Source organism: Lepisma saccharinum, chromosome 30 (assembly GCF_977018435.1).
Source record: "Lepisma saccharinum chromosome 30, izLepSacc3.1, whole genome shotgun sequence".
NCBI lineage: Eukaryota > Metazoa > Arthropoda > Insecta > Zygentoma > Lepismatidae > Lepisma > Lepisma saccharinum.
In genome coordinates, this window is record NC_139258.1 from 22,389,474 (window position 1) to 22,404,388 (window position 14,915).

The window sequence follows — 14,915 nt, forward strand, 5'->3', positions numbered from 1 at the left end:
TATATATATCCTTGTGAAACAAAAAAATTCGCGAAAATCTACGGTTTCCATTCCGAAAACTAACGCCTTATTTTCGCTTATTTTGTAATTTCTAAACGTTTCCGACAACTTTTAACTTCAGATTCGTGATTAGGAGGCCTCAATTAGCTGTCAAATATGAAGAAAATCGGTCTATTCTATCTGTCGGAAACATACCAAAATGAAAGTACGCAGTATCATGCCAGCAGACAACCCATTCATTAGGCTTATTCTTGCACCCCAATAATTTTATTTTATTTTCAAGTCCGGTTTATGCACAGCTATGGCATGCAGTTTAACTTAGGTGTAAACCATTTTGTGCCTCCTTAGAAAATGCATGACAAACAGAATTTTGGGGAAGTTAAGCTACGAGAATTGGGGCTCCTTCTTGACAACAGCCCTATATGACCACCGGACAGTGACGGTAGAGGACACCTCATCGAAGGTAGGTGTTGGGACAAGGAAAGATAGCGTAACCAGCAGAGGTTAAGGTCCCCAGTTGTCGAGAGTATATCCAAAAATGGGACTAAAGATTGGATATGGATATCGCCGCCCTCCATGCGTGCCACTGCCCCTTTGGGTGTGTAAGATGCGTCTGGAGGAGAAACAGCGTAATGACGGAAGATTGCAACCCGTAACACGCGAATCATTACATATTTAGTATTGTTTTCCTGCTGGTTTTGGTCCACTCCACTGTTCGCTTCCTATTGATGAACAGTACCAGATGTCTTTCCTTATTCATTGAGGACACCGAAGGCGAAGTCTGCGTGAACCTTTACCCTCTTAATCGTCATTATTGTTGGTATTTTCGGTTTGCGCCAACAGAAGATGTTGTCTGAGCGCAAATATGTTTTAGTGGTGATCTACCCTGATTAGAAGAGAAAAATTAAGACCATTTTCGTTTCGAAATTTTATCCTTTGTTCATATCACTATGCCCTAATGAACAACATCTATTTCAGATAACATTAGCCACAATTACAGATGTTGTAGTTGTGTGCCTGTGTGTTTCTGTACACACACACATAGACAGACACTTCTTACTTTGCCTCTTAATTTTGCGTCAACATTCTCAATTTACCGAGTACAGTACAGTGTTGCGATAATGTAAGTGCCCCCATTAGGACGAAGAACGTTGCAACAAGGCAATGTCAGTTCTCATTGAGGCTCGTACCAGCGAACAGTCTCAACGGTGCATGCTACTTTGAAAATTAAAGCAGATTATATTGAAAACCTCATATTTCAAACAACTTTTCCCTCTTTCCATTTTTCGCAATCTTCACTAATAACGCACTTGTTCTATAGTGTCAAGACTTTTGAAACACCCTGTACATATACAAATTGTCAAAAATTGAACTAATATTATTTCATGGGCTTAGTATGACACTAATTTCGATGCTACTGTTAAGTTCTGGCACATCTAAAACATAAGGTTTGATTCAAAACGCGATCAAATAGCTGAAAGGGTTATTTTTAGACTTTTCGCGGCCATATCTAATATTATTTGATAAAGTTTTTTTTATTTCTTAATATCATAATACAGTTATAAACTGCAAATTAGGTGAAAATAAGATGTCATGAATGATAAAAAATTGCAATAAACTACCAGGTTTCAGGTTTAAAATTTTCGTCACAACCGCCATTTTGAAGACGCCATTACAGACAAACGAGGGCTTAAAAACTTGGGGTCTGGAGCGTTTTAAGTTTGGGAATTAATGTAGTATCCGCCCCCGAAAAGGCACGTTCTCCGCCGGAAGTGAAATATTTTCCGGCGTTCCGACCGCACTAATAATAATTCCGCACCTATGGCAGCTATGGACGACCAAAATGACGTCAAGTTTAAAGCTCTTTGTGCATAAACATATGATATTTAGCTCGTTCGACCCCTGATGTTGCGCTCACATATACAATGCCTTTCATGGTCGAGTCGTCCGCGGAGCGACGGTGGGAGAGCATCTGCCGGCATTTAGGTTTACATCTGTACGCTGACCTTGGCACTGGACGCGTCAGTGCTTCAGTATCCAGATGGCTGGCGTTCAGTTTGCACGTGTTTGTTAAGGTGTTTCCATGTGTTTTAGATTGTTTTGTTCTACTTTACGTATTAGATACTGGTGCTTCTCTGCAGTCTAATAATGCCACGCTATCCGTATAATTTAAAACAAATTTTTATGTACAACTCTTTAGTCATTACGAATTCTTGTAGGGAAAGAAGTTATAGGCGTTTCGTAGCAGAATTGCCAGACGTTTAGGAACATAATCCTAAAAAATCTCCCAGGAGCCTTGCACAAGAAACAAGACATTTTTAAGTCGTCTGCGTGGCGAGCTACCAAGCTTTTAAACCTGAAACCATACATTAGAAGAATTGAAAGAAAATATCAGGTGATAAACTGAAGCAATTTCGGAAGAGAAACTGATACGTGTTAGTGAAAAATTGCTAAAAAGTTGCCTTAAATGTGTGGATACAGAACATTTCCAACGCACGTGTTTGTTCTAATTGTAACTGTCCATCTATACTCCAAGAGGCCTTAAAAAGATCGCTTCGCGGGCTTGCAGCAGACAATATGGGGGTGTGTCTGCGAGAACCAATCAAGTCCGCGAATGAGCGAGCCCGGTTGCCATAGCTAGCTCGCTGCACCCTTCTGCCTCTTGCTACCTCGGTCTGTTTGTTTGGCTGAGGAGCAGACGACATGAGAGTATCGGCAATAGTGTGCGAGCGACGTCTGCTGTTAAAAATTTAGCCCGCGAAACGCTCTTTCTAAGGCCTCCTGCAGTATAATTGTACGATCTTATTTCATTACATTTCCAGTTTGCCGGCAGACGAGCTCTCGCTGCCAGGTGCGCTTGCCGCCACTCCGCGGAGGACTTGACCGTTAAAGGCACTGTATTTATTCTTAGGCTCAGGAGAATGTCATTTTCGGGAACTTATGGCTTTCTATATGAACTTAAAGGTTTAGTAAACACACTTTCATTATAGATTTACACGAGAAGTTCTTGCCTTCGATACAAAAAAAAGTTTGAAAAGCTATTCCACTGCACTCTCATGTAAAGCTTGTGGCAAACAAATTTCTTATGGGGCACAACGAGCCGCCATTTGAAAAGTTTGCCAATGAACAGCCCCATTCAGACGAGGTTTAGGCCATGACGTCAGCATTCTGCTAGGTTCCACCTTACGTGATTGGAAGCTTTGGAATATGTAACTCGCACACGAGGTACAGTCAGACACATTACGAAAACAATCGCACTACGGCTGAAGGAGTATTCTCGAGTCCAAAACGAAACTACAGTAGTTAACTAATAAATCACAAGCATCCTGCACTTGGTATTTTAATCCAAGGCCCCATGCATTACGCAATTACTGCAGAGATCTCTACGGAAATATGACGTGTAGGGCTACATATAATAACAAAAAAGAGAGTAATAACAATGGCGTGCAACCAAGTACGATACCAGCTGGCGGTACAGATCCCTCAGTTATCTAATCACACAGTATGACATAAGTACGCTGCTCTTACTCACTGACAAGCAAAGCAGTTGACAACTTATTTTGCCCATCTGAGCACATGCAAAAGAAAGCCGCGACACAATGATTCATTGAATAAGAAAAACTAGCTTTTGCAGTCGTCAGTACCGATGTGACGTCGATAATGTTGGAGGTTCATAGGCGGAGTTTCGCCCGTCCACTTGTGGGAGGGGAGGGGGGCTAACAATATTCATAGACGTTTCTTTTAGGCCCCTAGTTATACCCATAACATTATCCATGCTTTTATCCATTACGAGAATCATCACGGGCATTCTCCTTGACACACAGGTGACACCTACATCATCTCTTCCAAAAGAAATGGAATTATGTTGATGTCGAGTATCACTTTCATGAAAGGAATAAATACACTATTACAAATGGTTGCAAATTTGTTTAATACATTTCTCTTTTAGAAAAAATAAGGTATACATTTAATATATTATAATATTAATTGGGCTCCTGTGTTCACATGTAACACATGGAGGTTTTGTGATGAATTTTATAATGTTTTGAGTAGTTTGTCTTAATAATTTTGTGGATATGTCGCATGTGTTTGGGGAAGCTAATGCCTGGTTCTGGGGGGTAGCCTCCTAACCCCTACCCAACTACCCCATGGTAAGAGACTGCTTCAACACCCTTTGCGTGCCTTCATGCCCCCGGCAAACTCTCAAACTAAATTACACAGTCATTTGTTTTCTCCTCTTTCTTCTCGTGCCTATGAGGCTTGCGACTACAGCGCCACTGGGCATTATTTCCTTGGAACAGCGATTTTTTTTCTAACTCGTTTCAACTTGACATAAAAACATCCGGAGTTTAGTTTTCAGGATGCGGCAATAGATGAAATAAGCCTCGTAACCGTCAACAAGTTTCTTATTTATTTATTTATTTATTTATAAATACTTCAAAACCGAAAAGGGGAAATGGAAAGCGAAATTTCTCGACTTCACATGAGATATTACCATGCTCTTCTCAGGGGTGGAAAGTACTCAAGAGGTAAACATTACTGACAAAATCTCCTTAAGGGTGATTTTTTACCAATAGGTGTACTTCGGTAAAACATCGAGAAGAAAACTTGATTATTGAAGCGTGCAAATACTTAATTCTACTATATTACACAAATAGCTGAGTGAACCCCGAAGCCGCTACATGCAGCGACGACGACGGAAAAATTCCGACCTTAGATCACACATCCCAGGAATCGAACCCGCGCCTCTTACGTGGCAGTCAGACGTCCTACCGACAAGAAATTTCATTTTTATTTTTAATATTTGGCATCCAACATCCACATGGTTCATGACATTTCTTTACCGAATACAAAACTAATATGTTTTATGAAGATGACTTGGTAGTATAACATGGTACGAAGCAGAGAAAAAATATGCAACTAGAACTGTAATATTTAAATACAGGATGTTCAAAAAGTCTCGCAACCGAGACTTTGGACGCTTTGTACAAAGATGCATGAATCTTACACTGGGTATTAACTTTGTCTATGTGGATATTTTTTTAAACCTTAAGCATGAGCATTCAGAATGCGGATAATGTTACTAAGGCGTAAAAAAATGTGCCAAGTAAAAACAAACATGGATAAAAGGTGTGGAGTCGCCGGCAAAAAAATTCGATGTATATCGATGGTCTGTGTGGGTATTTATCGAACTGATAAAATAACGATAAATGTTTACCCATGTTATGCATTACAGACAATTTTATGGGGTTAATTATGGTAAAGGTTATTTTTTTTTTAATGATACATTTCAGCAATCACGGAGACGTAAAGCTCAAGTAATACTTTTACAACTAGGCTGCTGTGTTAGTAAATTTAACTGGACTGAAAAAAAAATGGTCACCGCACGCTACTGTTTGGCACCCAATCGCCGCTAATGGTAAAAATCCAACACAATTTCGCGGGTTGCTCTCAATTGTGTTTCTTCCACAACACAAACCTTAAGCAACTGCACTGGAATATTACTAACAAAAACAAGGTTGTGTAAAGCAAACGATAAGATACCTGCAAAGCAGCATTTTTTTTAAAAGATAATGACAGACAAGTAGGTCACCGAGGAGATCTATTGTCAGTTCGCCATGAAGCAGTGACAAATGGAAACCCGTTGTAATTATATTCCTTTCTCAGTGAAATAATAATAACTTCATTAACCCTTATAGGCAGTTTTTCGCAATATTAGTCTCAGTGTTGCCACATGGAGGGAAATTTCCTTTCATGCGGCAACACTGGCAGATTAATATTGCAAAAAACTGTCTATAGGGATTAATATAGTGAATATTATTACTTGCAGGTCTAAGTGAGGACCGAATATTAACCCAAAAAGAAAATTCAATGTCAAATACCAAAATTTCAGGGAAATTTGAAGACATCGATGGATTTTGCTGTTCCTTATTTTTCTATTCCTTTGAGTATAAACCTATTCTACTTTTATTTTGTTTATTTTACGTCACTTTTACACTACACACACACAGGAATGGTATTTTTGTGAGATCTGAACCAACTCTACAGGCGCCTCCTTCCCTGTTTTGTACCCATCAATGCAATGATCTTTCTTTCCCCGACTGCAGGGGTCCATCCAGAATTTTTCATCTAGGGGGTGCAAGTTCGTGTGTGTAACTGTAGGCGCCAGAGCCTCATAGTGTTCAGTTTTCACAATGAGGGAAAGAGGTTGTGGTAAGAGTTCCGCATATCGGAGACACATTAAAATCGGATATTTTGTGTTTCGCATGGTTCGTACTTACCAATTGTGTATCGCGGAACATAGTTCAAGGTGCCATTATGCTTTTTACACGAAAACAAACACAATTTTTCACATAGAGAGTATTTTTTGTTATTCCTTTCTTCGCTTCCGTACCACAGAATATGGCGGACACTACCGCTGTGGTTATGCAGTGTTTCCAACCTTCACCGAAAAATATCTACTATCGTGTTTGTCACGTGTGCAAATTGTATGTACATTATACACGGGTAGCTGACGGATAACCACACGAACCATTTCCGATAAGGTTAGGTTTGGTTAGGCAAAAAATGGGGGTTGGAAACACTGACAGGGGTTTACGTCATCAAACGTATGCAGCATCCGGTTCACGTAGCAAAAGCAATGGCACTTGTGCGTCGGTGAGATATTTCTCTTGAAAAATACATGATTTCCCGGTCAAATAGATTCCACGATGAAAGAAAATGCCTCCACGAACGTTGGAAACCTTAGAGAAACTCATTTCCGTAAGTAGTTTCTTCTGTAAAAATGAAGAAATGTGTCTCCGATATACCAAGGTGGGGTGCCTTACAAAGGAATTATCATCTACCCTCGTATCGTACGCAGCATTTGAGGCGTACAGTCACGAACACTTCTAGGTGGTAACAATCCCAGGATCTTTCAATGCGATCATTAGAACCCGGAAATGACCATGACTGTACAGGGACGTCAAAAAGTTTAGTTTTTTGAAGCCCAGTTTACACTCAATGAAGATAATCTGGATTGAACCTGCAGTTTAAAGCGGGACCTGAATTATTGTGACCCTCTTCATTGTGTACAAGGACGTGCAAAATTATAATTGAATGGGTCATGCCACACAAAACCAAAGATATTGCACTGGAACAACAGAGGATGCTGGATGAACGACCAACTGAACATCTGAGAATGAAAAATAGGTGGCTGCAAACTTGCAGACAATATAGTAATCTGTGTCAAAAAAGAAATGTCCAGATTTTGCAAAACAAAATACAGTCATTTGAGCGTGGAGAATCTCGACACCATTGGGCAGAAGAGGATTGGAATAAGTAAGTTGAGTGTGGAGAAAGACTGAACATAACTAGGTAACCTGAATTAATTGAATTTGAAATTCTGGGTACGCCAGCACTTAGGCTATTCCTCACCCGTCAAATTACATGGGGTCCAGCTCCTTACCATAACTAAAATTCAACTAATTAATGTAACAAAACTGTAATGTTGGAGGACTAAAATATTCGTACTTGGTTAAAAGCTGAGGTCACAAAGGGGCACCCAGCGGGGGGGCTGGGGGCAAAGCCCCCCAACCTTGGACGGAAATGACCTCTACGGGGGGGGAGGCAAACTTTGACGACCAATTGTAACTGCTGGGGGTAATTACCGCCCAAGTCAAATTTTATGCAAATAAAAATACTTTTCGTAAAATGTTGTTGCTCGTGAGTTCAGAACTGTAGCTAGGGGGCGGCGGGAGTCGGCCTTGTCGTCGAACGATCTAAATGAAAATAATTTGTAAAATTGATTCATTGATTTGTAGTTTAAGTCCATTTTACGCACAGAAAGGCTAATCGGGACTGGACCTACAGTTTAGAATGGGATCCGAACCACTGTGCCACGTGTGTGTACCGAACCCGGGACCCCTTGATCACAAGGCGACGGTTACACCATCGGGGAGGCACAAAAGATGTAACAGAGAGAATGCATTGGCGTCCCGTAAAATTATTTGCACCCCATTAAATTAATATTGATTTCAGTCAGCAAAAGAAATGGATCCAAAAATGTCTTGCTCGCTTCACTCGCATTTTTTCATTATTCTCTGTAATGTACTGTAAATTACCGAACAGAGAAGCTAAGACTTGTCTTCACAACTGCTTTAGCACCAACTTCTACCCCCTTTTTGCATAATGTACAAGGGTAATAACACCTTTCATACTACCAGCACTACTACTACTGCTAATAATAATAATGTTAGTCCCGGGTTGAAATCCCGGCTTTGGGATAGCTGTTTGTGAGTGTCCATTCATCAATTTCATCATGTCATCACTCATCCCCATCTTCGCAAATTAGCCAAAAGTGGCACAATAAGCGAAGTAAAATAAAGCAAATCAATAATAATGTTATATCATCACTATTAGCATTATTATTATCATCATTGGTACGTTTATCCTGGTACTTGCCCCCCCCCCCCCTCCCAACTACAATTCGTGGTTGCGCCTCTGCTACAGAGGATTATACTGGCTGTAAGTCCAGATGCCAGAGCCTCGTTAGTCTAGTCTATGTGGAAGTGAGGTTGACAACTGGGTGTACTACGTGGAAGTGAGGTTGACAACTGGTTGGCCTACGTGGAAGGAAGTGAGGTTGACAACTGGTTGGACTACGTGGAAGGAAGTGAGGTTGACAACTGGGTGGGTGGACTATGTGGAAGTGAGGTTGACAACTGGGTGTACTATGTGGAAGTGAGGTTGACAACTGGGTGTACTATGTGGAAGTGAGGTTGACAACTGGGTGTACTATATGGAAGTGAGGTTGACAACTGGGTGTACTATATGGAAGTGAGGTTGACAATTGGGTGTACTATGTGGAAGTGAGGTTGACAACTGGGTGCACTATGTGGAAGGGTCACCCCTTACATCCAGGTAACCTGACATAATGCACCTTATAATATAATGTAATTGAACAAAAATAATTACATTGGTGTTTAAATGTGTTGAAACAATGCCACAAGAGAAGGGTAGATAATATGTGGTGGTGAAACACCAATATAGATATTAATGTAACACGACCGGTTACATTTATCTTTTATCTGTTTACTGAAGTTTCAGATATAGTACCGAAAGACCAATTTATACTGAAAATTGAGCATAAAAAAAAACAAGATAATACAAAATGGCACACAAAAGAAATAGTTAGAGAAACATTCCTAACAATTGTCGGAAACTGTTCTGACAAGAAAATGACAATATTAGCAGGCAGGTTATATAACTAAGGAAGCCTGTAGAAAAGAGACTGATGTAGTGGTTTTAATTTTACCATTGATGATTTTAAGCAAGATCTTCATATCTGCTTGATCACGATGAGTGTGTGGTGACTAGATATTCAAAGCAGAAATAATATCTGTTTTATGGAGGAGTCTGAGAGAAAGTATTCTACGGTGAGGAAGAAGCTGAGGACAGAATCAGCCCTGGAAGGACTAGTTTTAGAGGCCATGGTCAAGCTGGGAGAGCAGTATTCAAGAATAGGGGAGATAAAGGATTGATACTTGGTTTTGGATTTCCGTGAACCTGTACAGAAGACCAATGGGACACATGGCTCTTTTAGTAGTATCTGTGACGGTGCTCATTAAAGTTTAGATTTTATATGGTAACAGCAAGATCTTTTTGAAAGGAAACTTTTTTGCTGGGATGCAAAGTAAAGGTAATGCCTTTCTTTAGGAATCCAAGTAACTGTAACACCCACACACGATCCACGAGATATACAGTGCAGCACTCTGAATAGCAGCACAAGTGTTCCAAGTTGGTAGTTGACTTCTAATGGTGAAAAGTGTTAGCAAGGCATTGAGTTGTGGGGACACACAATGGTGTGGATCCCGATTGACACTGGAGGTCCAGTCCCGATTAGGCTTCCTGTGCATAAAGTGGACTTAAAGCCAAACTTAACACTATATCGAATTGAACGTAACAGCTTATTGTCGCAGTAACACAATTGTCTCATTTGTTCACATCCTGTGTGAGAACAATGCAATGTGGACCATTCTTCTTCGGGCTAATTTCAGCATTGTTGTTCCACCTTTATTGAAAAGAAAATTCTGCCAAAAGTGTCTGTGTGGCTTCCCTTCCAACAGTTCAACTCGTACTGAAGGAGAATGTAGAGTCATGAACACTTCTGGGTTTTAAGCTTACATTAAAAGTCAATGTAATTGCTACAAACCACAAGTGTCCGTGGATGCACAAGCAACATGTCAACAACTATAGTTATCTAGTATCTAGTAATATTTACTTCAAAAGTCACTTGATAATGGCATCAAAAATGGGACATCCTTAGAAAAATTAATGTCCACAGTTTCTTATACTCCCTCTGTCCCATAATTATTGTCCAGTACACTTTTGTTTGTTGTCCCATAATAATAGTCCGATATGCAAACTGTGACGTTGGTGCATACAGAAGAAGAAAATGAAACACTGGAATGAGTCATACAACGTTATTACTCAAGGATCAGTACAAATTGGCTGATCAAGTATCCAAAATAACATAAATACGTCGCCATTTTGGCTTACCGGACTATAATTATGGGACAGAGGGAGTACTTATTATAAAATACTGGGTGGCCCAAACACAAATATAATAAACATTTGAGTAGTTTTGTTGAGTCACCCTGTATTATTAGAAAAATCAATGGAATGAGCAATAGCACATTACAATCATAAAATTACTGTAACTCTACGAAACTGTGGAATGTCTACTTTTTGTCACTGAATTGTTCTTCATTAGATGGTGTGTGTGCAGTGCATCAAGTGCCACCCCTGCTGTTATCTGACTTTTCAGATGCTTTAGTTCAGAATTTGCTCACCCTCGTCCATTGTGTACAGTGACTCCGGGATCTAACCAGCCTCTAATAAATGGGTGTCATGCATGAGGGGGGGAAAGTAAAGGTGGCTGGAGCATGGTTCTATCCTCACAGCCCACTAAAGGCCATGTTAGAAATCTGCAAACCTTGTGATCATTTTGATATAAAGTAAAACAACTGTCATTATCATTAAAGTGGTTCGAACTTAATTTGATTTGCCAACAAATAGCCAAGTTTGTTTTTGTCTGATGAATCAATAAAAAAAATCTTTACGGTACTTGTTTACTATCCTTCGGACACATTTATTTATTTTTACAGAAGAAACAACTTACCGTAATAAGTTCCTGTAGCATTGTCAAACATCGGGAAGATGTTTTGTGTGATGTGGAAATGTTTCATAGCTGAAATTCATGTTGTTCGTTGAAAATTAATTCTCCGACGGAGAATAGCTAGCCCCACGAACCATTGTCGCGTGGATAGGTTAGTTCTGTTAGGTTAGGGAACATAGTTTAAATTTCATCAAAACAACGTTGATACACCTTCAGGAATGTTCCGCGAAGCAGATACGTAAGTATGAATGTCAAAAATTGACGAAACGAAAAAATTAGAGGTGTCCGAAGGATAGTAAATTTTTACCATTAAAAGTCTAGTATCCCCGAAACGTCTGAAATTCCTTTATTTTCTTCTTTTTCACATTGGTACTTACGTATTCTGCATTCCTAAGGATTCTTGAAGGTGCCATTTCGTTTTTTTCATGCAAATAATCTCAATTTTCAACATGTCGAGTAATTCTTGTTTGTTCATTTTCGCTAGCAGAGAAATCTTGACTAGCATTGTCCATGATTAGTGGTTATGCAGTGTTGCAACCTTCTTCATCGAAAAATATCTACTTTCATGATACTGATTTAGGTTCGAAAACCCCACGAACCATGCACGACAAGGTTAGGTTAGGCAAATATAGTTAAAATTGTTATGTTCTTGGAAATACTGACCGGGGGTTACATCATCGAACGCACGCAACATTTGATTCACGTAGTGGAAGGACATAGAGGCAACAGCTTTCATGCATTGGAGAGACATTAAACTTCAAAAATACATGATTTACCGGCGAAATAAATTAAGCGATGAGAAAAAACACTCCCACGACCTTTCAAAAGTGTACGGAAAGTTAGTTCGGTAAGTACTTTGTCCTGTAAAATTGAAGAAATACGTTTCGGGCATACTAATACCATCAAATATAATTATTTTCAGTATTATAATTCAAATACTGAAACTAACTTGGTGAATGTGTGCATAATCAGTGGGTTGTGTAAACACAGGATAGATCCATTATACAACACAATTTGGGTAATGACATGATGTTTTGTACCTTGAAAGAGGGTTCTCAAAACAGCCAATGACGCATTTCCTTCATGCAAGAATGCACTATAAAGATAACTGCCCTAATGAAATAAAAGCTATGACCCCCAAGAGTCGGAATCTGTAACGGTAAAGACAAACTGTGATGCATTTCATTGACAACAGCATATGAAGGGTGCACAAAAAATCTCAACTTATGAAAATTATGATATTTTTTGATTACTAACATGTTTTGACAATGATAAAAGGTTTGCATGGATTTTTAATCGAATTTTTTCTCCTTAAACTTCAGTGCTAACTTTAAAGGCCACATCCCATACGTCATTAAACAGTAATGCAATCAGTTTCTGGCAACAAAAATTAAGACTGAAAAATGTTCTTGCTTGGTTTCAATTGCTAGCTCTTTCTAATAAGAATACAAACATAGAATAACCAATTAACAAAAATGTCATAACTCCCTCTATTAGCCCAGCCCATCGAAAATATATCATTTAAAAAACATCCATGTCAAGACATATGTTACTAATGCTAAGCACGAAATCCTTTGATGAATATACGGCGGGATACCATCACGAAAATATCATATAATAATAGACACAATTTGTAGCCTTAAAAAGCTAAAACAATATATTGTTTTTCATGTTTCACCTGTCCAGTGTTATGGGTTATTGAAGAAAAAGCAACTAGCTATACAGTAACAACTTATACCTTGAATATAAACTACATTACTGTAAACAGGGAAAAGTTTACTAATATTTTCATGGTTCTTTTTAGTTTAGATTTCCTTAATATCCTTAATACGTGCAAAATGACAAATGGGCGGATTCAATGCAACGTAAATCGGTGCAAGGTTTCTCAGCAAGACAGATCTTCCCAATATCCATGATACATTCTAATACATAATTACATTGTTACAAAACTTACCATAAATGACAGCTAACCCCGTTTCGTGCAGAAATCGCACACGCCGGTGCTTGAACAACCATATTGTCAACACAGTCAAAATCAATAAAAACGTATACAATAGCAAATTCAAACTATCAATGCGATGCGTATTCTGTGCCTTTGCATCCAATTCGATATCCGTATTTTCGGCATTGTAACAACTGAAAATAACACTCAGAATCACCACTATTAACACACTGTTTACACACGCTAAAACCATTTTGGCATTACTCGGCACTCTTTAGATCACCACCGTTTTGCACTAGTGGACTGACTGTGACTAGCGTTCTGCAAACTGCTAAGCTGGACACGACTCAAGGTTCTACCTGCATCACATGATTCCTGTATCCTTGTGCTGCCATCTGTTAGTAAAAAGTGGAACTATGTGATACTGCTGGGGAAACGGATCGTGTGACTGGGTGTACATAGGCGTAACGTGGCGGGGGCAAGGGGTGACACTCGCCCGCCTCCCAACTTTTCAGGTGTGAAGTAAAATAGTGGCGGATTAACAACTTTCCCTCAGACGGGTGGATGCATCTACGGTGACCCTCCCAAAGTAAGAAGAAAAAAAAACAAGTATATTTCTCCTGTCCTGAACAGGGTGCGAAATCCTGGGGGGACGGGCGAATTTGATACCCCAACCGCAGCCACTGCTTTCAAGAGAACATTATTTGTCTTGCATTCTTGGATTACTTTTATTGTGCATATACCTGATGAAGTAACCTAATAAATTTATTTACACTATTTTGTAATTTATTGAAATCTTTAACCAGTTAGTAAAGAAATGTTTGTTACCTTACAAATATCTGATATATGTGAAAGTAATACATGAATTCCTTTCTATGTATTTAATAATATTTTTTTTTTAATATATGGCGCATGTTCGTAGTCTTTAATGATTTCACACCCTGGTCCTCAACACTCCCTATCCATTGTCTAAAGTTCTTTCCAGCAGGGTGCGAAATCCTGGGGGGATGAGGGATTTCCACCCACCTACTATCTTGAATTTTTGTTATAACAAACAAAAGATAAGCAATTACCTTTAATTTTAAATATACTTTACTAAGAATAATATCGAAAACACACATAAATTTGTGCAGTGAGTATTGAATGCTTTTTCTCTCAAGAGATCATTAACAAATCTACATCAATACACACAATAAAAGTAAAACAAGAATGAAAAAAATAAAAACTATGAAATCTAATTGATTTAGTATATTAACATATACACAAACTACACAAAAACTTACACAAAATAAAACCACTTCAACTATTTCATAATTTATTAACATCTTTAACCAGTTAGTCAAGGAATTAGTTAGCTTATACAATATCTGATATGTATAAAAGCAACAAATTAATTTATAATAATCCTTTGCGCTACAGCCCATGAAAGGCCTTGGCTTACCTACCGACTGCCGGTCTGCCTCCCACGGTTTCCTTCATTACCTCTAAGCATGGAACAAGTATTGGAATCGTCGGGGGGGTCAGCCCGACATATCCCCAGCCGTTATAATAGATCTCCGCAACCGGATTATGCTTACTCATTCGAAGCTCCCCAATTTCCTCACGATGGTGGGTTGCCACCGGCCCTCTACACAGGTCGAAATTTCCCGAGACTGAACCTGGGATCGAACCCATGCTGTCCCGCAGTCACTGTCCAAAGCAAGGTGCCTTAGACCGCATGGCCATGGAGGAGGACAACAAATTAATTTCCTTTATGTAATTAATAATATTTTAATTGAGTAATTTATTTTTACTTTTAATAACATTACAAATATG

The 14,915-nt window shown here is 39.1% G+C and overlaps 1 protein-coding gene across 9 annotated transcripts in view; it reads right to left on the reverse strand.

Annotated features, from left to right (window-relative positions):
- Nhe3 (Na[+]/H[+] hydrogen exchanger 3) overlaps positions 1–13,446 on the reverse strand; it is a 219,157-nt gene extending 205,711 nt beyond the window's left edge. For all 9 annotated transcript variants that reach the window (XR_014441004.1, XM_083115382.1, XM_083115380.1 and 6 more), the window contains exon 1: positions 13,113–13,446. Coding sequence is in view for 8 of the 9 variants with exons in the window: in XM_083115382.1 (XP_082971508.1) it covers positions 13,113–13,353 (241 nt within the window). In the remaining variant the exon portion in view is untranslated. The remainder of the gene's footprint in view (positions 1–13,112) is intronic.
- Between the last annotated feature and the right edge of the window lie 1,469 nt (positions 13,447–14,915).